Source organism: Vulpes vulpes, unplaced genomic scaffold, assembly GCF_048418805.1.
Source record: "Vulpes vulpes isolate BD-2025 unplaced genomic scaffold, VulVul3 u000000678, whole genome shotgun sequence".
In the NCBI taxonomy this organism is placed as follows: Eukaryota; Metazoa; Chordata; class Mammalia; order Carnivora; family Canidae; genus Vulpes; species Vulpes vulpes.
In genome coordinates this window covers 842583-867598 of record NW_027325803.1, presented here as the reverse complement: position 1 = coordinate 867598, position 25016 = coordinate 842583, and the positions used below count along the sequence as shown (strand labels likewise).

The 25016-nt window shown below is 64.9% G+C and overlaps 2 protein-coding genes across 9 annotated transcripts in view; one reads left to right on the top strand and one right to left on the bottom strand.

Moving 5' to 3' along the window:
- Positions 1–9162: 9162 nt before the first annotated feature.
- Positions 9163–21925, top strand: CLK3 (CDC like kinase 3). 6 transcript variants are annotated; one of them, XM_072745982.1, is made up of 13 exons: positions 9163–9304; positions 12449–12600; positions 13153–13369; positions 15237–15333; positions 15610–15676; positions 17848–17964; positions 18508–18674; positions 19444–19538; positions 19620–19749; positions 19973–20055; positions 20538–20617; positions 20905–20995; positions 21514–21925. In XM_072745982.1, the coding sequence occupies exons 2-13, from the start codon at positions 12449–12451 to the stop codon at positions 21688–21690; spliced, it is 1473 nt and encodes a 490-aa protein (XP_072602083.1). In that variant the 5' UTR covers positions 9163–9304; the 3' UTR covers positions 21691–21925. The 6 variants fall into 6 exon arrangements, with proteins under 6 accessions (XP_072602083.1, XP_072602084.1, XP_072602085.1 ...); XM_072745979.1 differs by lacking the exon at positions 9163–9304 and adding an exon at positions 9308–9372; XM_025984186.2 differs by lacking the exon at positions 9163–9304 and adding an exon at positions 9946–11557.
- Positions 21926–22295: 370 nt separating this feature from the next.
- Positions 22296–25016, bottom strand: part of EDC3 (enhancer of mRNA decapping 3) — a 49141-nt gene continuing 46420 nt past the window's right edge. For all 3 annotated transcript variants that reach the window (XM_072745978.1, XM_072745977.1, XM_025984085.2), the window contains exon 8: positions 22296–24706. In XM_072745978.1, coding sequence (XP_072602079.1) covers positions 24372–24706 — 335 coding nt within the window. In that variant the 3' untranslated portion in view covers positions 22296–24371. The remainder of the gene's footprint in view (positions 24707–25016) is intronic.

Below are 25016 nucleotides of genomic sequence, written 5' to 3'. Positions count from 1 at the left end.
GCTTGCTGTGTGGCTGCGGGCGCGTTACTGTCCTCCTCTGGGCAGCTTCCCCGTCTGTGGAGCGGGGCCTCGAGTGACCTGGGCATAAGTGAATCAGAACTCACTCTGAAGTCTGAAGCCCGGTGCCCGGCGCTCAAGTCCAGCGAAATGTCCGTGGCCATCGTTTCGCTGGCCCCAGAGCAGCAGGTGGATCGACCGGGCCCCAGCAGGACCCCAGCACCCCGGCCGCTCCTGGCCCAGCTCCATTCCGAGCCAGCGGGGCCCGCCAGGAAAGGGCAGGTGACCTCCTCCGCCGAAAGGGCACCTCGGGCCCTGTGGCAGGCAGGGGACCGGGAGGCCTCCACTGCGGCCGCCCGACATGGGGGCTCAGAGCTTCGGGGCTCCCCCGCCCCAGGGAGCCCTGGCTGCGTCTTGGTTTCTGGCCGTCCCGGTCCGCAGTCACAGTCCCAGTCAGTCTGTGGCAGAGGGAGGCTGTGACCCGCGCCCCGCCTGGGGCAGTGCCCGCCGCCAGCTGTCCGAGCTGCTGTCTCCGCCTGGGCCGAGCGGCAGGCCGGCAGGGGTGACCCAGCTCTCCCCAGGGAAGGGCCCTCGGGCGCCCGCCCGCCCTCAGCTTGCACAGAGGCAGGGGTCGCTCCGTTCCCCAGAGGGTCCCCGGCTGTACCCTGCGGGGCGCCGGAGCCTGGTGCTCGAGCTGCATGGGCTCTGCCCCCTGGGGACACTGTCTCAGCCTGAGGATCGGAACCCCTGAGTCCCCCAGGTCCCACCGCAGGCGACCCCGCCCCTTAGGGGTCCTCAGGTTGCAGCCGAGGCAAAGGCTAGGGGTCCCGTCGCCCCGGGCGGTGGCCCGGCCACCTTGTCGGTCCCTGGCAGCTCCCGGTGACAGCATCTGGCTTCCTGACTCTGTCACTTGCCCACAACGCCGTGGCGGAGCTCCGGAGCCTCTGTGGATTTCCGACCTTAGCACGGGTGCCCCCGGCCCCAGGCCTGGGAACTGGGGACCAGGTGCACGTCTCATGTGAGCCCCTCTGAGGTAGGTCGCTACCTACCGCTTCACCGCTGGGAGCCCGAGCTGCCCCGGGGCATAGGCCTCTCCTTTTGTGCGTGGCCCAAGCCCAGGGACCGGGGCACCCAGAGCCACCTGGCCACGCCCTTCCTGCTCCGTCCCCGGTCCCCAGCCCCCCAGAGGCCAAGGCAGGCTGGGGAGTACCCCGGGGTGCGGCCTGGCAGCGTGTCCCCCCGCCCAGCATGTCCTCCAGGGCCCTCTCCCATCTACCCCAAAGCCTCAGGGGAAGGGGAAGAGCTTCCCCTTCAGCTACCCTCAGGGGAAGAGCTCGGGGTGCCTCTGTGACAGAGGGGGCTTCTCCCGCGGAGCCCCTCACTCCTCGGTCCCCACTTTCCCACCCCAGCTTCTTGGCAAGGCTCCCCGTCACCTTGGGGTGCAGGCCCAGGGCAGTGAGTGCTGTCCAGGGCCTGGGCCCCCCAGGAGCAGGGACAGAGTCTGGGGGAGGGCAGGCCGAGGCACAGGGGCTGGGCACAGGGGACCGCGTGGCCCCTGGACACGCAGGCCCAGTAGAGGCGCTGAATGCCGGGTTCTGGGCACCCTCCGGGCCCAGCTGCTCCTGCAGAGAAGTGTGCGCGTGGGAGGCAGGGAGGGGGTCACTGGCTCCTAACCTCATCTGGCTCTTCAGGCTGTCACCCACCCGGTCCCTGTGGCCCATTCTCGTGGGGGGCCCGCCTGGGACTGCCTTGACCAAATGGGCTGGTGGCTGGGAGATGCTGGGAGAGGCCGCGAGGACAGCACCTGGGGAGCGAGCAGGAGGCCTGTCGGCTCCTCTCCACGCGTGCGGGACCACAGAGGCCACTGAATCCTAAAACAGAATAGAGGTACCCCTCAGGCTCCCCGTCTGCTACACTGCTCTCCGGGAGCAGGCCAGGGCTCCAAGCCCTCATCTCCAGACCCCCCACCGTCCCCCACCATGTGCCAGGCCCGGCCTGCAAAGCCTTTGTCCTGATGCACTTGCTTTGCACTGATGGGTGAGCCCAGCCTGTGTGCCCGGGCCCCTCTACACCAGGGCAAGGGTGAGGCCGCCCAGGGCTCCAGCCTGGGTGGGTCAGTGGATCATCCCGATGATCCCAACTCCCCGCTTCCAACGGCCAGGCACCCCACCTCACCCCTGCCTCACCTCCCCAGTGGCCTTGGTCTTAGCTCTCCGGTCCCTGGTCACCAGGGCCCAGTGTGTTCTTAGAGGGTCCGGTCCACACCGCCAAGGCAGATCCGAGCCTCATCCTCTGCCTGGGAGGCCCCACCTCGAGCTTTGCCCCCACCCGGACCTGAGGAAGCACAGCCAGGACTCCGGGCACTTTTACTCCCCGTGGGGCCATCCCCCGCTGCCCGAGGCGCCCAGGAGACCCCACAGTGCTAGTCCCTCGGGACTGTGGCCGGAGCTGAGGGGAGCGGGCTTGTCTGGCCCCAGGCCTCCGCAGGGGGCGGAGTGTGGCGTGGAGCTCATCCCTGTGCAGACTCGGGCGGGGGAGCTTTGCCACAGCCTGCGCCTGTGGGACGGGGCCAGGGCTGGGACTCAGGGACACCGGCCTCCCGTCCAGCTTCTCGTTCTCATTCGGGGCTGCGGGCAGGCCCAGGCCACGCTGACCTGGGGGGTCCTGACCCAGTCTCAGCACCAGCTGTGCCCTGCTCCCCGGCATCCAGCTCAGCCCCAAGTGCAAGGCGCTCGTCCACTTGGGACACATGGGCTGCCCACGCCACACGGCGGCACCTGAGCCCCGAAGCCCCACGGAGGGGCAGGCAGGGCGTGCGGGGCTCACCACACAGACCGAGAGCCTGGGCCGTTGAGGAAAAGTGGCTGCTGACTGCGGCAGAGCCCGGGCACCCCACTCTTGCACCAGGCCCCTGATTTCAGGTCTGGGAAAGCCTCTCGGGTCATCAGGAAGGGCTCCTTGAGGGCCCTGATCCCAGGTGGGCTCCGTACCACCCCCCAGGCAGCCTCCAGCCCCTGCCCCGCCTCTGGATCCCAGCAGCCATCCGGGGGCTTTCCTTCCCCAAAGCCGGTGTCTCGCTGTCGCTGGCCACAGAGGGGGTCCCCACACCGTCCTGTCACGCCTGTAAGTACAGGTTCCTGGGTCTGCGCGCAGCCTGGCCTGTGGACAGGAGCCCGATCTCCAGCTGCGCCAGTCCCGGGCTCCGGAACGCCGCCCATGCAGAGGACTCCCCCACCAGCTCCCGCCTCCCCCACCCCACGCCAGGCATTGTCATTGGCAACTTCCACCCACTCGATGGGTATGTGGCCCCAAACCACGAGCTCTGGGGACGAGGGGTGGTCTGATCTGACCTTGGTCCTCCCGCGCACAGCAGGGGGCCCGACGCGCCGATGTGTTGGGTGCAGGCCGGGTGCGGGCAAGGAAGGGCTGGCGGGCACCAGGGCACAGGAGGAAAAAGCAGAATGAGGGGGTGTAGCATCAAGCTAGGGGGCGTCCTAAGGGCTGGAGGCGCCTAACTGGCTTGCAGTGGGAGAGACTGGGCAGCGGGGAAGAGAGTGGGTGGAGGGGCTTTGGGGGGGGTGGGGGGGGGTGGGGAGGCTGGGAGGCCAGGCCTCCTGCACCTGTGGCTGCTCTGCAGCTCTCCTGCGGAGTCGGGGCAACTGCCACCTGGCGCCCCGGGCCTTCCTGTGCTCAGCCCCCCCAGCTGCCCGTGAGGGGGCGCAGTACCTCCGAGGCCTGGGGTGTGCTAGTAGAAATGGAGCTGTCTGGGCACTGCGGGGGCCCCAGGTCACCCCAACCCACTTCCAGTGGTTTCTTTCCAAGTGGCACAGATGTGCTCCCTAGGTCTCACCAGCTGGGAAGGGGACTAGGGTGGAGATGCCTCCTCTGCGGTCCCCTACACACACGGGAGCCTCAGTCCCGGGCCCTTCCACCGCTGAGCACCCCGACTGGAGCCCAGCAGCTAGGGTCCTCTCCCCTCTGCACCCAGCCTGGCCCTGGGCTGGCAGCAGGGCTTTGGCCACATGTGGCAGAGGCAGGACTTGCTGAAGCTGAAACATTTCCCACACGCTGCCCCGAAAGGGCCCAAACCAGGACAACCAGGAGGACTGATCCCTGGGGAAGGGAGCCTGGCTTCGGCCACATGAGTCAGGGTTTGGGGCTTGGGGTTGTTCCAGCCGGAGACGGGGGCTGGCCCACCTCCTGCCCACAGGTCCACCTCGCCCAGCGTGAGAGCTGGGCCCCCAGTCCAGCGGGGACAATAGGAGGGTGGGCCCGAGCAGCACCCCCCACCCCGCACCCCCGGGGCCTGCGCAGGGCCCTCCGCCAGCACCGCCTCCGAGGCAGTCACTGCAGCGGCCACCGGTGCTTCCCCCCAACTCCTCCAGGAGGCCCCCCCCTGACCACAGCCCACGGCCCCTGCTCTGAGCTCCAGGCCTCGGCTCTGGACCAGGCGGCACCAGGCTGCACGCTGTCAACTAAGGATGCTCTTGTGGGATCCCAAGTGACGGCGGTGCTGGAGCAAGCTGTGGGGACGTCCTGCTCCGGTCTGTCCCTCCTGGATGTTCTCTTCCGCACTGTCACCCGGCTTCGGAATCCCTCAAGGGCGGGGCCTAGACTCCCCTGCTTCTCTGCCCCCTGGCACAGGTGGGCACAGGCTTGCTCAGTCGGTGCCCTGCACACCCTGTGGGGCCAGCCCTGCCAGGGTTCTTGGGCCACCTGGGCAAGCACGAGCAGCTGCTCCTATAGGAAGGTTGTGTCCTGAGCCTGGGTGGGGACTCAGACTCCATCCAGGCCCTGAAGAGTGGGGGTGTCTTCCCAAATGCTTGGTGGGGACGGGGGGAAGGGAGAGTCCCTCTCTGGGCTGCATGGAAGCCTCTGTCTTGCCTTCTTCCTTCCCCGCTGCTGCTCCAAGAACGAAGGCCAGAGAATAGAGTATAAGGCAGGGCCACGTTCAGGGCCGTGCCCGCGTCCACTTAGAAGAGGCCCTGGGCCAAGGGGGGGCTGTTGGCTCCTCTGCTCCAAACAGCTGCGCCTTCTCCACCCCGCCCGCAGCAGCAAGATCTGCCCCAGGACCAGGTGCCCTGGCTTGTCTTTCGCGTCCTGGTATGGCCTCCTCTACTCCTGTCCCTGGGCCCCCTGGCCACTGTGCCTCTCCGGCTCCAGGTGGGCCAGGGGCATTCCACCTGTCAGGGGCGGGAGTGGGGTGCTGCACAGGGTGCTGGTGAGGGCCGTCCTTGCCCCCGGGCGCAGCCGCACCTCTGGACCCCGATCGAGCAGGCTGGCTCCGCTAGCTGTGATGAGCCCAGCCAGCTGTGATGACCGCCAGCCCAGCGTGGACCTGTGCCCTGGCTCACACACAAGGGACACAGCGCAGAGGGGGTGCCCAACTATTATCGCTACGGGCCCCAGATGTGTGGCCCTCCACTGCCAGCCGGACCTGAGGTGGACCAGCCGCTGATGGCTTTGGAGCTCCAGCAACAAGACGAGGGACGCTGTCGTGGAATAAGAGCTGGGAAGCAGGAGCAGACAGGCTGCCAGGTGGGTCCCCAGGGTGACCCCAGGCACGGGAGGGAGCAGGAGCTCTAGGAGGGCTCAGCTGCGGGCTGAGACCCCCAGGTCACTAGGCCGTCACAGGGTAGCACTGCCCACACCCTCCCATGGGGCACGGGTGCTGGGTACCTCCCCTAGGACCTTCAGCTTGCATGAACCTTCACCCTCCTCTCCCCTGGGGACCGTAGCTTTCACCAGGGGCAACTGGGCCTTGAGGGGACCTTGACAAGCCTTCTTCCTGGTGAGAACACGACCCAGATGTGGGCCCCAGCCCTAAGCATTCTGGAGCCCTCAGCCTGGGAAGAGGATCCTGCTAGCTCAGGGCTTCGGATAAGCAAGGAAGATCGTGGGGGTGGGGTGGGGGCAGGAGACGGCTGGGCCAGGAGCCCCCCAGGGCCCCACGGAGTCCCAGCTTGCATCCCACCTCTGCAGCACCTGTGCTGCCTGCACCGCCCGCCCCCCGCCGGCCACACCCACAGTCCTTCTGACAGCCTCCAGCCCGCTCCTGGGCTGAGCACCTGCCAGGAAAGGCTTCGACCTGGCCCCGACGCCCCCCTGCACCCTTTGGGCCTCCGGGAGCAGGCGTGCCAGGGAGACATGGGGCAGGCTCCAGGGCCTGCCTGCCTCCAGAGGCTCTGCCTCTGTGTGCGCCCTGGGGTGGGGCAGTCCTGCCCTCAGAGCAGCGGCTCCGAGGCCCACGGGGCTGAGCGCGCAACTAACCCTGATGGCCCCCTATAACCCTGACGGCCCCGGGGCCCAGGGCTTTCAGATTTCTTTTTTTTTTTTTTTTTAATTTTTTTATTTATTTATGATAGTCACAGAGAGAGAGAGAGGCAGAGACACAGGCAGAGGGAGAAGCAGGCTCCATGCACCGGGAGCCCGACGTGGGATTCGATCCCGGGTCTCCAGGATCGCGCCCTGGGCCAAAGGCAGGCGCCAAACCGCTGCGCCACCCAGGGATCCCCGGGCTTTCAGATTTCAAACCAACATCAGCCTTGACCCCACTAAGCAGATCTCTAGTCCAACGGCTTCCAAGCGCCGTGGGGCTAACTGGCCCGGCCACTTGCTGACCACCAAGCTCATCGGACCTCCCCGGGCCTCCCTGGCTGGGGCAGCAGAACTGAAGCTCAGCAGGGGACACCAGTTGCCCCAGGTCATGAAGCGGGACTGCTGCAAACTGGGCCTGTGCTCCGTGGCCCCTGCTGCTCCCCCCAGTACGGGTGTCCGGGACCCATGATTTATCTCTAACGTGGGGGTCAGAAGGCCTTAAACCAGCTTAGCGCCTTGGCACACCTCAGGCTTCCACAGCTTTGGCTGTATGATGGGGGCCCCGGGTGCCACCAGCTTGGCAACGGGACTGCTCAGCCTCCCTTCGCCTCTGGGCCGGGGCCTTGGGTTCCTACCACTGTCTTTCCGCCCACGGCCCGGGCACCAAGGCCCCTGCCCCAGCTGTGTGGGCCCGGGGAGAGGGTGTCCACTGAGGAGAGGCTGAGCTCCCCCGCCCCCTGACCTGCTTGCTCAGGATCGCTGCCACCCACCAGCCCTCTCCCTGCTGTCACCCGGACACTCTACGGCCTTGACGCCAGGCCACATCCTTGCAGCCTCTCTGCGCGCTCCCTCCACGTTTCAGCACCTCGCAGGGCCTCTCTGACATGGCCCCAGTGCTCACTGGGAACGCTGCCTGCTTGCCGTGGGGGCTGGTGGCCTTGGGCCTGCGGGCCTGCGGGCGGGTTGGCCGGGTGGAGCGGGCGCGGAGGAAGGCACAGGGCCCAGGGCCCGGGGCAGCGGAGGGGGCCTGGCCCGCCCTGGGGCGCCCACGGAGGCTTCCCGGTCCCGGCGGAGGCTCAAAGGGGAATGAACTGCCCAGAGAAGGCAAAGGCCGTGGAGAGTCGAGGGGGCAGGACAGGGAGGCCGGGGAGCTGCAGCCCAGCAGGCAAGAGGCCGAGCGAGGGGCGGGAGCTGCTGCGGGTCCAGCCGGGGCCCCTGAGCCAGAAGGCTTGGTGGGCGCATGTGGAAGGCGGCTCCTCGGCCCAGGCCCTGCGCTGGAGCCCGCGGCGCGACGGGTCAGGCCCTCACTGCGGGGGGCTCGTGCCCTGCACCCGGTCACGTCCCGGTCACGTCCTCCTCCGCTCGCCCCTTCACCGCCAGGTGGGATTCCTCCAGGAACAACGAGGCAAAGAAGCTCTCGTGGCGGAACCGGGGGCGGGGGAAGGTCTTGGACAGGCGCCCCCATTCCAGGAAACGAGAGCATCCTCCTTCCCGGGAGGCAGGGGCTCCCGCGTGGGGGCGGCAGCGCGGGGCCGGGGGCAGGAGCCTCCGCGGCGCCTCCGCAGCCTCCACCGCCCGCGGGCCACACAGCGGCGGGGACACCGGGTCCCGTCGCCCGCCCGGCGGGGGAACCCAGCCCCCGCCCCCGGGGCCCGTCTCCCGAGCTCGGGCCGGAGCCCGGAGGGGCACAGCCGGGCCCACGCTCGGCCCCCGGGTCCGCGGAGGCCCCGCCCCGACCGCGCGGCCTGGGCACGGGGGGCGTCGAGGGCCCGGCCGCACCCGGTGCCGCGGCACACGCAGAGCCGGGCCGGTCCGCGCCCTCCGGGCCCCGGGGCCGCAGCGAAATAGGCCGCCCCGCCGCGCGCCGAGCAGGGCAGGGAGGGCAGGGCGGGCTCCGCGGCGGAGGATGCAGGCGCCCGGCCGCGTCGGGCCCCACCTCCCGGCTCCCAGCTCCCAGCGCCCGCCGCCGGGCCGCCTCCCCGGTCGAGGCTCGGGGCCTACGTGCGTCGCGACACGCGGAGGGCGGACCGCGGCCAGGGGCGGCCTCTCGGTCCCCCGGAACCAGTGCGCACGGCGGCGGGGCCGGTCCCCCAGGGCCTCCGAGGGACGGGCTAGAGAGGCCGGTCCCCCCCCCCCCCCGCCAGGGCCTCCGAGGGACGGGCTAGAGAGGCCGGTCCCCCCCCCCGCCAGGGCCTCCGAGGGACGGGCTAGACAGGCCGGTTCCCCCCCCCCCCCCCAGGGCCTCCGAGGGACGGGCTAGAGAGGCCGGGTCCCCCAGGGCCTCCGAGAGACGGGCTAGAGAGGCCGGTTCCCCCCCGCCCCCCAGGGCCTCCGAGGGACGGGCTAGAGAGGCCGGTCCCCCCCACCCAGGGCCTCCGAGGGACGGGCTAGAGAGGCCGGTCCTCCAGGGCCTCCGAGGGACGGGCTAGAGAGGCCGGTCCCCGCCTCCCAGGGCCTCCGAGGGACGGGCTAGAGAGGCCGGTCCGCGCCCCCCGAGCCTCCGAGGGACGGGCTAGAGAGGCCGGGTCCCCCAGAGCCTCCGAGAGACGGGCTAGAGAGGCCGGTCCCCCCGCCCCCCGAGCCTCCGAGGGACGGGCTAGAGAGGCCGGGTCCCCCAGAGCCTCCGAGAGACGGGCTAGAGAGGCCGGTCCCCCCGCCCCCCGAGCCTCCGAGAGACGGGCTAAAGAGACCGGGTCCCCCAGAGCCTCCGAGAGACGGGCTAGAGAGGCCGGTCCCCGCCCCCCGAGCCTCCGAGGGACGGGCTAGAGAGGCCGGGTCCCCCAGAGCCTCCGAGAGACGGGCTTAGAGAGGCCGGTCCCCGCCCCCCGAGCCTCCGAGGGACGGGCTAGAGAGGCCGGGCCGCCGGGCGGGGCCCGCCGAGCGCCGCGTCACGCGGGGGGCGGGGCCGCGCGGCGGAGGCCGAGCCGGAAGCGGAAGAGGCGCTCGGAGCGGGGAGTGGGGCCTAGCCGCAGCCGGATCCTGGGCCACGGTGAGTGCGGGCCCGCGGCGGCGGCGGGGGGTGAGGCGGGCGCGCCGGGCGCGGGCCTCTGGCCCCGGGTGGGTCCCGGCCCCTCCTCCTCCTCCTCCTCCTCCTCGGCCCGCCTCTGGCCGCGGCCCCGACCTCTCACCCCTGACCCGCGGCTTCTCCGGAGGGGCGGCCGCCGCAGACCCCGACCTCCGGGCCCCGCGGAGCCGGTGCGGGTGTCGGGCCGCGGCGTCTGAGCGCCGGGCGGCCGGGAGCGGGGTCCCCCCGGGGCCTGCGCGGGCCTCGGACCCTCCCGCGGCCCCTGCGCGAGGCCTGCAGGCTCCTCCCCGCGCCGCCCGGAGTTGGATCGCGGTTGAGGCCGGCCCCCCGCCCGGTGCGGCGGTTACGGGGAAGGGGCCCGGGGCCGCAGGGGCGTCAGGGAGGGATGCGAGCGGGGCCCGGCGGCGGGGGGAGCCGCGGATGGAGCCGCGGGGGGAGCCGCTCCGGCCGGGGGAGGGGCCGGCCGGCGGGGCCGGGGCGCTCGGGGCGCGCTGGTTCCGGCGCGGGCGCCCCGTTGCGGAGCCGGGGAGGGAGCTGCCTGCGCCGGGCTCCCGTCGAGGCGGGGCTGGCGGCCTTCCAGCTTCCCTCCTCCGTGCCCTTGAAAAGGAGGAGCGTTTCCCTCGGTGGCAGCGGCTCGTAAGGCGGCGGGTTTGAGGCTGCGGCGGTGCGGCGGCGGCGGCCAGAAGTAACCGCGGGGCGCTGGTGCGGCGGGCCCGGGAGCGCAGAGGCGCCCGCCGGCTGCCTCGCTTGCCAGCCCGGCCCGGTTTCCTTTACGTGGTCTCCCTCTTCGCTGCAAGAGCAGAGCCCCCTGGACCTGACTGTGACCCCTAAGTAACCGGCTTGCTGGGGTCTCAGAGCATCCGAGGTCGTGGATGAGGAGGGGTAGATGGGGGCATCTTGCTCCCAGCGCTTGGGTCTAGCATGCGTTAAAGGAGAGGCCACCGCCCTCGGATCCCTTGTGCGGTGCTGGGAGCGCTCCTCCTTGTCACCTCCTCTGCCAGGTGGGCCGGACGGTGTTGTCGCCAGTGTTCAGGTGTGGTGACCAAGGCCTAGCGTGACTTGTGTCAGGTCCCGAGGCCACAAAGTGGCAGCACTAGGATTCAGTTGGGGGGTTTTCTACCCAGGGCTCTTTCTCCTCTTGGAAGGGGCTTAAAAAAAATATTGTTTCTGTTCTAACATAGACTCAGAGGTGTTACCTGGAATCTTTTTTAATCTGGCTAATGAAAGGCTGACTTCAGCAAAGCCATTTGACATAAAAGCAGGTATTGTCGAAGTGGCATAATTAAATCCTCGCAGAGCCCTAGGAGGGATGGCTGTTCCCTCGTTGCCAGAGGAAGTCGAAGGTCAGGGTAGTTGAATAGCTTGCCCGACAGCAGGCGCACAGCTGGCAGGGGCAGTGTTGGGATTCTGGCAGCTCTGAATTTGTGTTTGGTTCACTATGGTGAACACGGGTGGACACACGAATCCTCCAGGTCCCAGGAGGCAGTCTTGGGGGTGAGGTTTGAGGTTGCAGCGCTGGGGCAGCATCATCCAAAAGTAACCACGGGGCGTGAGTGTGGAGGATCGCGTCCTCCAGCTCTGGTGCTTCTGTCCGCCTGGCCACCAGAGCACGCTCCACGTCACTCAGGGAGACGTGAGATCCTGCCCTCACCCCATAACTTGGGCGCCTGGCCTAGGGTAATTGCAGGAAAACAGTGAAACATTAGTCAGCTGGTCATCAAAACAGAAAAGCAATTTAAGCTTTTGGGGAGCTGTTGGTGATTTCACATAGTATTTACCTCCAGGGGTTGCCGGGGCCTGGGCCTCCAGGTGGATAGGGGAAGAGCCTGCTGGTGGGGAGATGAAAGCAGTGATTTTCTCAGGATCCTGGAGAAGCTCCCAGGGATTTAGTCAGACAGGCCTGGCTGCCCTGCTCACCCACGAGGAGCTTGTTCAGACCCTTCTCATGAGATGGGGCAGCCCTGGTGGCTTTGTCCAAATGTGCTTGACCAAGCAAGCCTGGGACTGACCACCACTGGAGGTTGGCTAAGGCCCAGGAAGGGGTTGGGACGAAGGCCGCCACAGTCTCTGGCCCAGCCTCCGGACGCAGGCAGGGCTAGGTTTTGGGTGTGGGTGGAACGGGGAGCTGGCCTCACAGCCGTCTTCCTCAGCTGCTGTCTGATCCAGCCTGGCGATCTTCTGTGGCAGGTTTAAGTCCCACTGAACAGGGATGGCGAGGTAAGGACCCTTTTGGCCTGCCTCCAAGCACACAAGCTTGCCACACGCTCAGCCACCCCCCCCCCCCCCCCCCCGGCTGCTCCCGAGAGGAGCACAGGAAAGAGGACGGGAGCAGGGCGTCTAGACAAGGGGCACATCCAGAGAGGCGAGGCACGGCCTGCCGTGGCACTGCAGCGGGTCGGAGGGTTCCAGGGGGTCTTGGGCAGGGAAGTTGGGGGCTCTGAGGATGCTGGTGTCGGTTTACCAGTGCTGAGACGGAGTACGGAGTAGCAGGGGCTGGATGGCCTCCAGTCTGCGCGGGCTAGGGCCGGTTTGTGAGACCCTTTGCGTCGCCTGCTCCAAGGGCAGGTCTCGTTTCTGCCCGTGGCTCCTCACACTGACATGTGGTCTTTGCTCCCTTGAGTGAGGTCCAGTTCAAGGCCTCGGCCAGGCAACTTGGCCTCAGACTTGAGGGCTTTCACCTTTTGCTCCTGAGTGTTGGCTCCCTGCCAACCGGCCTGTGACTCTGGCCTCTGGCTTGACAGACCAGTCCTTTCATAGAGCCGCACCGACAGGAGGCTCTCCTCCCCTTGGCCTTGGTCGCCGGGGAGGTGCTCCCCAGCCCCCCTTCTGTCTCGGCACCTGTGCCGGTCCTCCGGGTGTCCCGGGCACTCAGGCCCCCAGGCCCGCGATGCTGCGCTGGGGAGGCAGCTGTTTGTTCGCTGGCAGAGAAGGGTGTTGCCCGTTGTGTGCTGTCTGACCAGTGTGACCTCAGAGCTCTTTTTGGCTTCATAAACCCCTGGGAGGGGCTGCCCCCAAACACAACAATGGGCCTCTTCTCCAGGAGCGCCTTGGCCGAGCAGCCCCATGCCTTGCTGCCCTCTGAGCAGGGCTCTCTTTCTCGTGGCCTAGATGCATCACTGTAAGCGATACCGCTCCCCTGAGCCAGACCCGTACCTGAGCTACCGATGGAAGAGGAGGAGGTCTTACAGTCGGGAGCACGAAGGGAGACTGCGGTACCCGTCTCGAAGGGAGCCTCCACCCCGGAGATCTCGGTCCAGAAGGTGACAGGGGCCTAGGTGGGAGGAAGGGGCCCCATCCCTCGGTGGGGCTGGGGAGATAGCCTGGAGGCTGCTTTGGGGCCGGCCGCCTCTGCCCCTGTCCCCTGCCACACACGCCCCCCATCTCAGCAGTGTTCCTGGGCCCCGGGCTCACTGCCGTCCTGCTGCCCGTTTCCCTGTCCTTGAGCTTTCTTTCCCAGACGTGTTCCCCATTTTCTAGGCCAGCATGTCCCCTGCTGACTTCTGAGCTTCCCTCAGTGGGGTTAAGAACGTAGCCTCCATCCCTTCCAGAGCTGGGTCCCTGGTCCTGTCTCAGTGGGCGTGGGGACCCCCAAGGCCCTTCATGCCGCTCACCTTCCCCGGAGCTCTGCCTCCTGCTGCCAGTGTTGGGCCTCATGCACACGCCCTCCCCTCCCCCCAGGTCTAGATGCCTCTGCTCCAAGCCTTGTGAGCTCTTTTTGGGAGCCTCACCACACATCTTTTGCCCAGAAGCAAACCCTGGGCCCGTGGGAGGGAAGCTCCCATCTTACCAGTGTTCCCATCTTCCTCTGGCAGCCACGACCGCCTGCCCTACCAGAGGAGATACCGGGAGCGCCGTGACAGTGACACGTACCGGTGTGAAGAGCGGAGCCCATCCTTTGGAGAGGACTGCTACGGATCTTCACGTTCCCACCATCGTCGGAGGTCCCGAGAGAGGGAGCCGTACCGGACGCGCAAGCACGCCCACCACTGCCACAAACGCCGCACCAGGTCTTGTAGCAGCGCCTCCTCGGTGAGTGGTGGCCAGAGTGTGCTGGCTGGGGCTTAAAGGCCTCCTGTCTCTCTAGCCTTCTCTCAGGCTGGCTGGTCCGGGTGAGTACTGCCAGCCCCACGCACGCGCATCAGGTGTGCGTGCATGTGTGTGTGTGTCTGTGTCGTCTGGTCCAGGTGCAGGGATGAGTAGGAGGCCCGGCCGCTCCGTCTGCTGGCCCGTCGGCAGTGGCAGTGGGGGGCTCTGGTTCCGGCGCTGGCTGGCCCCCGGCCTATCTCTGTCTACACGCTGCTCTGGGCACAGGCCACATGGTGCGAGTGGCCGGGGACACTTAGGGAACCTGATAGGGCTGCTGGTATGTGGTTTGGAGCTGCGCGGCCTGGTCCTTCCCCACCCCGGCGTGGCCCACGCACAGCAAGCTCTCTCGGGTATGGACAGCACCCACCTCCAAGGTCTCTCTTCTCCACACCCCTCCCCGGGGGCCTGAAGGCTGGAGCGCCCACGGGTAGGGAGGTCTGCCTGGCAGCTCGGACTGCAAGCTGCCTTCTGACCTGCAGCCAGGCCCTCTTCAGCCTCGCCTCTTCCCGGGAGGGGCAGTTGAGACCAGGAGGATGTGCTGCCCATACGACGGGCCACCTGACCAGGCGGCTGAGCGGCCTGCGGCCCAGGCCTTGTCCAGTTGCCGGCCACCTGCCAGGAACAGGGCCTGGCAGTGGTGGTAGCGCCCGGGTCATCTAGATCTCTGCCGAGCCCGGGAGTGCACGCTGCCCTCGAGCCCCTGCGAGGAAGGCCACTTGTGTGTCTGTCAGGTTATGTGCTGTCTTCTCTTCTTCTCCCCATCTCTCTTCCCTCCCGCCGGCCAGGAGGCCCCCCAAGGAGTAGTGGTGCAACCGGTGCAAGGGCCAGGCATCTCTTCTGCTCAGCTTTCCTGTGACTTCCTTGAGTGGCCACAGGTTGAGGGTTGACCGCGGGCGGCCCGCGTGGCCCAGTGGCCTCTGTGCACATTGCCACATTCTGCTGCAGGATGGCGGTGCAGGTCTGCAGCTCTGCTGCTTCTCTTTTTGGTGCCCCGTGTCGTCACGAGGCTCAGGATGGCCTGGCTTGTGAGTATGGTGGGTGCCAAGGCCAGGGCAGGAGCTGGTGTGGGGCCTGTGTGGGCCGTCGTGGTAGGAGGGCGACCGGCCCAGAGGATCCCGGGCTCCTTCCCTGCTCGAGGCCGGTGGCACAAGGGCTGCCGACCGAAGGCCGTTGCTGGGAGGCGATGTGAAGTCTGGCCACGGATGCCGTCGGGGGCAGGTAGCAGCTTGGCTCTGTGTGGCAGCTGTCGGGCATGTGCAGGGCTGCGTGTGCGAGTGGAGGCAGGCAGCGACAGGCTGGGCGTTCTGCGGTGGAAGCCAGAGCGGCCTCTGACCATTCCGGACGATCGGGCCCGGGCTGAGCCGGCCACCTTCTTGCGCCGTTCTCACTGCGTCTTCACCCCGGCTGGATCCATCACGGGAGGGCCTGGGAGGGGGACACTCGGCGAGAAGGGAGTTGGGACCGTGGCTCTGCGCGTGGCCTGGCCCCTCAGCAGCAGAGGCTGGTCGTCTTTCTGAGCGTTGGCGGCGCCCTTCTCTTAGATAATGTCCGAGTTTTCTTTACATACCTGTAGCTGTTTTTACTTTTCTGTTTTTGAAGTCAGTTTGTGTCTTGACGTGTCCCTTGCAATATCCCTATCGTTATATATGCTGTGTGCCTTATGAAATGCTGGGATCTGGAAAATCCAACCAACCAACCCACCGGCTCCTCACCGTCTCCACCTCTGCCTTTGACTGACACCTCAATCTGTCAATCGGAACCGCCTACCATGCGATTGGTCGGATGGCGTTTCGGGGGGCGGTGCATGCAGAGAAGCCAACAGAGCAGTAAGCGCAGCAGCCGGAGTGTGGAAGATGACAAGGAGGGCCACCTGGTGTGCCGGATCGGCGATTGGCTCCAAGAGCGATGTACAGCCACCTTTCGTAAAACTTTACCTCTCTACTTTCTACCCCCTTGTTAGACGAGACCTCTCCTGCCCGGAGGGGCCTCTAGTGCGCGTGGCGCCTTTGCGGGGCCACCAGTAATTGCCTGAATGACACAGACACTAGCAACTTCTGTTTTTAAGAGTGTAGCAGTGAGAGACAAACCTTTTTTGTTTTTGAGAATTTGAATGCTGTGAACTTGCAGGAGCTGCCGGCCCTCTGCCCTCCAGGCCCTCATGCCTTGCTTCTTTTCTCTCCTAGATGAGATCGTGGGGAACCTGGGCGAAGGCACGTTCGGCAAAGTGGTGGAGTGCTTGGACCACGCCAGGTGAGCGGTCGTCCTGGGAAGAGCTAGCCTGCGGTTCCTGAGGGTGGCAGCAGTCCGAGCCCCCGTGTGCTTTCCGAAGGGCGGCGCCATAGCAGGGTGCTGGCCCGCGCATGTCGGGCTTCTGCTGATCCCCTGGAATGGGGAGAAGTTCGGGGCTCCACAGGCATGCGGCATCCCCGCCCAGGGGCACTGCTGTGGTGGCCGTGACATCCGCACAGGGCTGGGGCCCTGGCTCTTCTGTGGTCGGGGTCGGCTTCCTGCCGTCACTTTTGGCGTCGGGCCTGCGGGGCTTGAGGACACTGCTGGGCCGAGAGCAAGTGCAAGCCCGCCCTCTGGGGCCTGCCTGAGAGGTTGGGCCCGTCCCTGTTGAGAGAAACAAGACTTGGGCTCTCACCTTGTGGCCACTGCCGCCTCGGGGTGGCCAGCGTTGACCATGGGTCCTCTGAATGTGTTCGGGTGGAACGGGGTGATACCTGTGTGTGTTTGGAGACCTCTGGGGAACCTTGCTGCCTTCCAGATTTCATCCCTCTCCACCTTAGTCTGGGAGACCGCCTCCTGGGCGCCCCGTCTCCCTCCTTTAATGGCACGGTCATTGGTTTGGTGCTCTGGCTCCCAAGCGCGTGTGACCGTGCTGTCTCATTGGAGCTGCACGCTGCCTGTTGTGACCTTTCTGCTGTAGTAGAGGTGAAGAGAGAGGCTCAGGGTTTACCCATATCCCCCGATTGTCAAGTGGTGGTGCTGAGTACCCCCAGACGGGGCTCAGAAAGGACGGCCGGCCCTGTGGCCTCCACATAAGGTGGTGACAGCGACTAACAGGAAATCTCCTGGGTCCCCAGTTCCAGTTTACACACCCCTCGGACCCAGTGGGCCCAGGTTAGGACTGGAGCCAGAGGGCATAGGGACGCGTAGGCCATACTGTGACAAGAAACGTGCCAGATCTGCGAGCTGGGCACATGGGGGCAGCTAAGCTCTCTGGGCTGTGCCACCCTGAGTAGATAGAGGGGAGGTAAGCATCTGAAGTCACTAAGGGGCAGGCACAAGGCTCCCGGAGTTCCTGGGGGGTCCAAAGGGAATTGGCTGGTGGGGTTGTGAGGAGGAGGTAAATTCCTTGGGAGAGGAAAGGGCGGATCCTCCGAGCCATGGAACCCTGGTGGTGGCTGCCTGGGGACGTGATGCGTTCCCGGTGTTGAGCATCAGACTGCCATTGAGGGATCCTGCTCTAGGAGCCTGCAGCAAGTGGCCTTTGCCTACCGTCAGGATCTGGGGAAATGGGATAGGGAGAGAAAACCAGTGCGTTCTCCAGAAGATGCCTCTGCCCTGGGACCTGTGAGCCTTCTCTTAGGCACCAGGGCCAGCCTTCCAGAGGCCTCAGGGGGCCACGTCCTTATGAGCCAGGGCTGTCTCACTCTAGTTCCCCACGGGCTTCTGAAACCGGGGTGTCCCTTACGGATAGCCATCGTCCCCTGCTCTGCTGGCATCCTGCGGTGGCCTGCCGGGCGGGGCTGGGGCTGGGACGCCTGGAGCAGGAATTCTTAAAAGTCCTCACTAGACGCTGAAGAGGCCTCCTGGCACTCAGTGGTCTCGGATAAATGCTGTGGCTGGTTGGTAGGCAGGCTGGGGTGGGGGCTGGAGTGTAGCAAAGGGCCCCGGGGACTTGCGGTGAGAGGACCCTGCTGCTGGCACCCTTACCCTCTGTCCAAGGCTTCATCCCATCCTGGAACCCCCACTCCAGGGGGAGCTGTTTGCCCAGCCACGGAGAGGCACTTAGGAAGGTCAAGGGGGTGCCGCAAGGAGGTTGTGGCTGGGGTGGCCTGGCCAGGTCAAGGTGACTGGCCTACAGGCTCGGTCACCGAGCGGGCTAGGCCTCTACTCTACTCTCACTCTCCTCGGGAGCCCGAGGTGGCTGCCATCGGATAAGCCCAGGCTGGCAGGGACCCACTAACTCACAGATGCCAGGGGACCTTGCTGCTGGGAGAGCGAGGTGTGGCGTTGCCTGCGGGCAGGCCGGGTGTCGGGTGTCTGCACTCTTCTGAGCGGGTCCTGGGGTCCTGTTCCTGGAGTCCCGAAAGCTGTGAAAGCCGTTTGCCAGCAGTTGCCGGATTGGGGTGGAGGGTGGGGGGAGGGGCTAGGGACCTTCTCGTGAGAACCCCTGCTTCCTTCCCGGCTCCCAGAGGGAAGTCTCAGGTTGCCCTGAAGATCATCCGCAACGTGGGCAAGTACCGGGAGGCCGCCCGGCTAGAAATCAACGTTCTCAAAAAAATCAAGGAGAAGGACAAAGAGAACAAATTGTGAGTGTCAGGAGGTGACCAGGGGGAAGCTTCCAGTGGGGATGGCGTCCTCAGCCCCGTGGCCTGGACCCCCCAGCTGTGTCCTCTCCCTACCCATGGAGCCGGGGCAGCTGGGCCAGCGAGTCCTGCTGGTGGAGCTTGGAGTTGCCATCCAGGTCCCCCCATCCATCCTGTGCACTGAGGCAGGCCTCCCAGGCCCGCTTCCATAAATAGGGGCCTGTGGGTCACGGCAGGGGTCAGGCAAGATGCGCCCCGAAACTGTTGGATCCCCACGTGGTCAGAGAGCTCCAAAGGAGAGCCAAGAGCCTCTCTGGCACACGCACGCTGGGTAGTCCCTTTCCTGCAGACTCGGGAAGCTCAGGGGGGCTGGAGAAGGGATGCGCGATTCCATCTCTTCCTGAGGTGCAGGGATGGTGGCCAGGGCAGGACAGCTCAAGTCAGACCCCCCCGCCCAATAGCTGCCCCAGGGGCAGCAACCAGCTTGAGGGAGGGCCGGGGAGCCAGCGCCACCGAGGCTGAGCCCTGCGCGCCATTCTTCTCCAGCCTGTGTGTCTTGATGTCGGACTGGTTCAACTTCCACGGTCACATGTGCATCGCCTTCGAGCTCCTGGGCAAGAACACCTTCGAGTTCCTGAAGGAGAACAACTTCCAGCCTTACCCCCTGCCGCATGTCCGCCACATGGCCTACCAGCTCTGCCACGCCCTCAGATGTAAGCGTCTACGCTCCACACGCCAGGGGCAGCCTCGTGCACCCCGCCAGCCGATCTGCGGGGCCCCGAGGGCTGAAAGGCTTCGGGCAGGGGCCTCTCAGGCAGAAGGGGGCGCAGCTCCAGAAACAGCCCAGCCACTAGGCCCCACGCACCCCGTGCTGCAGGAAGTGGTGGTCGGCACGGGCCGGGCTCCTGCACAGGTGGAGGGCGGGCCTCGGAGCTAGGCTGCACGGGGTCGGCTCAGGCAGAGGGCACAGGACGCACACCCGAGCTGGCCGAGGGGACCCGGCACGTGATGTCGGGGAGGAGACAGGAGCACGAAGTGGCGGGTGCCACCACTGGTGGGGCAGGGGCTGGAGGAAAGAGGTGGATGTCTCCCCCGGGCTGAGGGACGAGGAGCAGCTCCAGGGCCGGCCCTGGGGTGGTTGCTGGAGTGTTCTGTCGCCGTCATCTTGATACTTAGTGACTTTTTCCCAATTTGCCCCTGGCCCGCCAGTACCGCAGCTGGTGCTGGGGAGAGAAGCCCCCTCAGCTGACGCTGCAGCTTCGGGGAGACGGGCGAGGAGGCCAGGCCTCCACCCAGGAGGTGGAGGAAGGTTCCCTAAAGGGAGGGTGTCCATGCCTGCCCCTCTGGGTGAACACTCGGAGCCAGGCAGGGCCACAGGCACAGAGAAGTCAGGGAAGCCTGGCCGGCCTGGTCTGCGGCTGGCAGGGGCCCGAGGGCAGCCAGGTTCTCAAGGCCCGGCTCCTTCCGCGCTTGCCTCCCCAGTTCTACACGAAAACCAACTGACCCACACAGACTTGAAGCCAGAGAACATCTTGTTTGTGAATTCGGAGTTTGAAACCCTCTACAATGAGCACAAGGTACGGGTCGGGAGAGGCAAGACCTGCTCTGGGGTGGGTCACCCGCTGGGTCGGACTCCTGACCCGACTCCCTTGCCTCAGAGCTGCGAGGAGAAGTCGGTGAAGAACACCAGCATCCGAGTGGCTGACTTCGGCAGTGCTACCTTTGACCATGAGCACCACACGACCATCGTGGCCACCCGTCACTATCGCCCACCTGAGGTGATTCTTGGTGAGTGACCGTGCGGCCCCAACTCTGACCACGTGGACGCTTGTTGGGAGGGTTAAGACTGGAGGCAGGGAGGTGCCTGCCGCCAGGGGCCGGTGTCCCTGTGGGCGCTGACTGGACCTCACCGGGAGAGGGTCTTCTCTGGGTTTGGGCAAGAGTCCTGCCAGCCGGAGGGCAGCTGACCTGTGACCGGAGTCTCCTGTTCTCTCCCCACGCTGGCTTTCAGAGCTGGGCTGGGCACAGCCCTGTGACGTCTGGAGCATCGGCTGCATTCTCTTTGAGTACTACCGGGGCTTCACGCTCTTCCAGGTGAGGCCCCCTGTGGTGCGGCGCGTGGGCCCTGCTTGGGCAGGCTGCAGGGACTGGGCTGGGCTGGGCAGCCCTGCGACCACCCACCCGTCAGAACGGGTGGGACCCCCCGGGCTCCTGACGTAAATGTAGTGGAGCGCTAGGCCTCCGGATGGAGGCCGGGGAAGGGGGGGGGGGCGGCACAGCCTGCGTGAGGGTGCAGAGAAGAGCAGGGCACGTTCCGGGAGGAGTGAGCAAAGGAACTGGAGATAGGTGCTCGCTGATGAACGGGTCTGAGAGGCCCCAGAGCACAAACTTGACCCTGAGAGAAGGGGGTGGCGGCTGCCACCAGGTCAGAGGCCAGGACTACTGCTCACTGATGGGTTCCCATCTCTGGGGGCAAGAAGACACTTGCCCATCTTTTTTTTGTCCGTCCCTTACCTCCTGTGAGGGGCTGAGGCTCGCACTGAGCCTTGCTTGCTCTATCCCCGAAACCCCAACAGACCCATGAAAACCGTGAACACTTGGTGATGATGGAGAAGATCCTAGGGCCCATCCCATCACACATGATCCACCGCACCAGGTAAGGCCCTGGTGGCAGCCTCCGGGCTGGCCGTAGGCCACTGGCCAGTCTTCCTGGGACATCGTGGTTCCCCCAGACTCCTAGCAGCCTTCCCTCCCGAGCACCACACTGCGTGACCTGGGAAACCACCCACGCACACATTCCTGCCCTGCTCGGTTGGGCCAGCTAGGATCCTGCACCTCGCTTCGCGGCCACTCCCGACTGCCACTGTCTTCTGCGACCTCCACCCATGACTTGTCGCTCTGCCACCCCTACCACATCAACCCCTTCTTTTCTTTCACTTTCAGGAAACAGAAGTATTTCTACAAAGGGGGCCTGGTTTGGGATGAGAACAGCTCTGATGGCCGGTATGTGAAGGAGAACTGCAAACCTCTGAAGGTCAGTTCCTGGCTTCCCCCAACTCAACTCCTGCCGAGGAGACCCCAGGCCCTGGGCAGACACAGCAGAGACAGGCCGGGCAGCTAAAGGCTGCCAGGGGCTGGCCGAGGGGCCCCTCCCCACAGGGTGGCTCTGGATGTAATTGGGGAACCACCAGAAGAGCCAGATGTCAGAGACCTGCTGCCTCCTGCCCCCTCTCCTCTCAGTTTTGGGAAGAACTAGGCAGGGCTGAGAGGGGGAGGGAGGACCTAGACATGGCCCGGAAGCCTCTGTCAACGGCATTCGGTGCCTGGACCCGTGAATTCTGCAGAGGTGATCTCTACCCACCTGTCAGGACTTTGCATGCGGGGGCAGAGGCACCGCGCCAAACGCTCTACACAGGCATGAAAGGAAAGGAGCTGCTTGCTGTCAGGAGGGCAAAGTAGTCCTCCAGGGAGGCGGCACTGCCGCCTCAACCCGTGCAGCAAGGCTTCCCACGAGCCTGCCGTCACACTGAGGCGCCTTGTGTCCCTGAGCAGAGTTACATGCTCCAGGACTCCTTGGAGCACGTGCAGCTGTTTGACCTGATGAGGAGGATGTTAGAATTTGACCCTGCCCAGCGCATCACACTGGCGGAGGCCCTGCTGCACCCCTTCTTTGCTGGCCTGACCCCTGAGGAGCGGTCCTTCCACACCAGCCGCAACCCGAGCAGATGACAGGCGTAGGCCACCGCAGGAGCCGGAGAGTGGGACGGGGCCATCCGGCCTTTTCTCCAACCCCCACCACCGGGCCCCGAGGCCAGAGCCACCCAACGAACAGTGCAATGTGAAGGAAGGCAGGAGCCTGCAGGGGACGAGACTTGACGCCCGCCCAGCTGCCAGAAAGCACAGATTTGCCCCAAGCTATTTATATGTTGTAAAGTTATAATAAAGTGTTTCTTACTGTTTGTAACCCCTGGTACCAGTGTGTCCGTCTCCAGGCTCTTTGCCATCCTCACTCCCGGCCTTCTTAATAAAGTCTTTCTTAGCAGTTCAGCTTGTGGAGAGCTAAGTAAGTATGAACTGGGCTGCCCAGAGGAGCGGGGTGCCCCCCCACACACCCCAGGGAAGTGCCCTGAGGTGCTGGGCCCACTGGGACCTGGCTGGGCAGCAGCCAGTCTCCCCTCCTCCTGGCCCCGTCTCCAGCCAGCACTTCAGGGCGTATCTGCCCAAGAGCCGTGGCTGACTGAAGGCTGGCGGACGGGGCCTGACCAGCTGGGCTCCTGGGCCCAGGCAGCAGCTCCAGGCCGCAGCCTGCACAGCAATTTACCAGAGCTCACGCCTCCGTCATTCAGCTTTATTTTAAGTGCTGGTTTTTGGTTCCCCAAGAGCTGCATGAGTGGTAGTCCTGACCACCTGGCTGGGGACGGGGGGGACAGGACGGGACGCCTCTGAAAAAAGCTGAAGGCAGAGGAACCATGCTGATCTTTAAGACCACCAGGAAAGGTCCAGGCTGGGGGCAGGAGGAGGCTCCAGAGCCTCCCGAAGGGAGAAGACAGGCCCAGGAACAAGCTCCCCGTGGCCCCTGACCAGGCCCTCGCTCCCAGGGCTGCTGCAACTTACCCACTGCAGCGCGCAGAGTCTGCTGCAACTTACCCACTGCAGCGCGCAGAGTCTGCTGGGCCAGGCTCCTCAGGCTCCTCTTCCGCTGTACCCAGCGCGGGGAGGCTTACCAACAGGCAGGCACCCAGTCTACTGGCTGCTTACTGAAAATGCCCGTAACCCAGCACTGCTCCTCAGACTGTGGCCCTGCCTCTACAGAGAGGGCTCCATCTTGGAGCTTCTTGGCCCTGAGAGTGAGCAGAGGTTCAGGGAGGATACACACAAGGCTCACAGTCTCTGGCTGCCTCCCACTGCTGGAGACAATTAACATTTGAGGAAAAATGGGAGGAAAAGAGGGACCAGCCCTCTGCCCTGCCTCATCTGCTCCTGGCTATGCTCCTATGAGAAGTGGGAAGTAGCCTGCAACAATCCATGGTACCAGGGCCTACCCTGTGTCCATATTCCTTGGCGAGCCCTCCCACTCACCCCCTTAACCAGAGTGAGTGGGCAGAAAGCAGAAGCCTGAAGCCCTGAAAATGGCTTTAGAGCATGAGCTTTTTGCAAGGGCCCCTGGCAGGTACTCTAGGGTATGGCTCGTGTTCTGAAACCAGCCTCCAAGGCCTAATCACATGAGGTCCAAGGGCTTTCCTGCCTTAGGATCTGAGCAGCAGTGTGTTCCTATGGCTGAGACCCACCAGCTAGCTCATCTAGAACTAGCCTCATTTTGGCATCTTTGAGAGGGCGCTGGCCCCAAGCCTACTCATCTAGAGTGGACAATCATAAAGGGTTCAGAGCCTAGATGGGAGGGACTTGTTTCCTGCTCTGGGACAATAGCTGCAGAGGACCATTTCAGGGGGAAAATGGGAGAAGAAAGGGGGGTATATGTGCAGGCAAGGAGGTAGGGGCAAGGTAGTGGTGGCCTAAGACACAGAAGCACCAGGGAGCCTCTTCTGGCTCAGCACCAGGCTCCCCCAGGGACCTCCCCAATACTGAACATTAAAGCTGCACCCTGAGGGCTCTGGCCCCAGCTAGAGAGGGTATGGGGCTGGGGGGCACTGCTGGCAAGATGGGCACTGTGGTTCTACAGTAACATAACCTCATACTACGTATGCAGAAAACAGAAAAACAGTATAAAATCCCAATACAGTAAAACCATCCTGATGCCACCCCCTTTCCTGCCTCTCAGCGTGATGGAGTGGAAAGGAAGACCCTTGAAAAAAATCCCAACATAAAACTTGCATCAGCTCAGGAGAAAGGGTCAAAAGCCTCCAAATCAGCCCCTAAATCAACTTGCGGCAGGACTCTGGGAAGGCCGCCTCCAAGCCCTCGCCAGGAACGCAGTGTGAGTCTGCCCTCTAGCGGGCAGCTGCAGCACAACTAGTTTGACATGATCAGAAGGGGGGGTGCAGAAGCAGGGGACACGGAGCCAAAGCAAGTACAGGGCCCCAAATAGGACCCGCCCCACCCCGCAAGGTGCTTGCTCAGGCCCCAGTGACTGTAAACCTGAAACACAGTCCGTGAGTGAGCTGCCTAAGTCTGTAAACAAAGCCCCATCCAGCCACGCAGGGGGCCAAGGGTCGAGATGCCTAGAACCACTCAGCCTGCTGCCCACCCAGCACACCCACACACCTGCCCTGGCTACAGGCAGGTGACAGGTCATTTTTAAATATGATCTGTTCTCTCACAGAAGTAACAAATCCAAAAGCGAAAAAATTTAACAAGGTCCATGAAGCTTCACATCCTTAAGGCGTTCGTTGTCAAGTTCAGTGTGTCCGGAGCAGCAGGGGACCGCTGGGTCTAATTCGCCCAGAGCCCCTCTAGGCCGAGTGCAATGGAATGACAAACTTGCAGCCAAAGGGGGAGTGGTAGCTGATGCCCACCTCCTGGAACACCTGCTGGGGGAGGCCGATGTCGCACAAGTAGATGCGGCCTGCACGCTCCCCCAGTGGCAGAGGCAGGCCCAGGGCCAGTGACCACTTGGCGTCGATGCCCTGTTCGCCTTCATGCACGGGAGGGTCTATGCTGAGCACTGGCGCCCGGTTCCGGTTGGCCCAGGCCACAGCTGCCTTGTACCAGGGCTGGTCCCGCAGGAAGGCATTCTCGGGGCAGTCCAGGCAGTTGATCACTAGATCCACAGGGCTAGTGGGCAGATCTGCGGGAGGAAAGAGCGCTATATGGGAATCGCTATAAGCAGAGAGCAGCCCAGGTGGGGACTGGAACCCAGATGGCCCCAAGCGTGTCTTGTCCTGATACCACTCCAAGGACTTGCCACAGACTGGCTTTCTCAAGGCTGGGCCAGGCCCCTGGACCTCTGCGGCCCGGTTGGGCTAGGCACCAGAGACTAAGGGCATGTCAGCCCAGTGGACCATTGTCCTCATGGAGTCCCCAGGCTGAAGTAGCATCCTGCTGGCCATGCAGGCCATCTCCAGGAACAGCAGATGCACATCCAACTAACTCCCTGG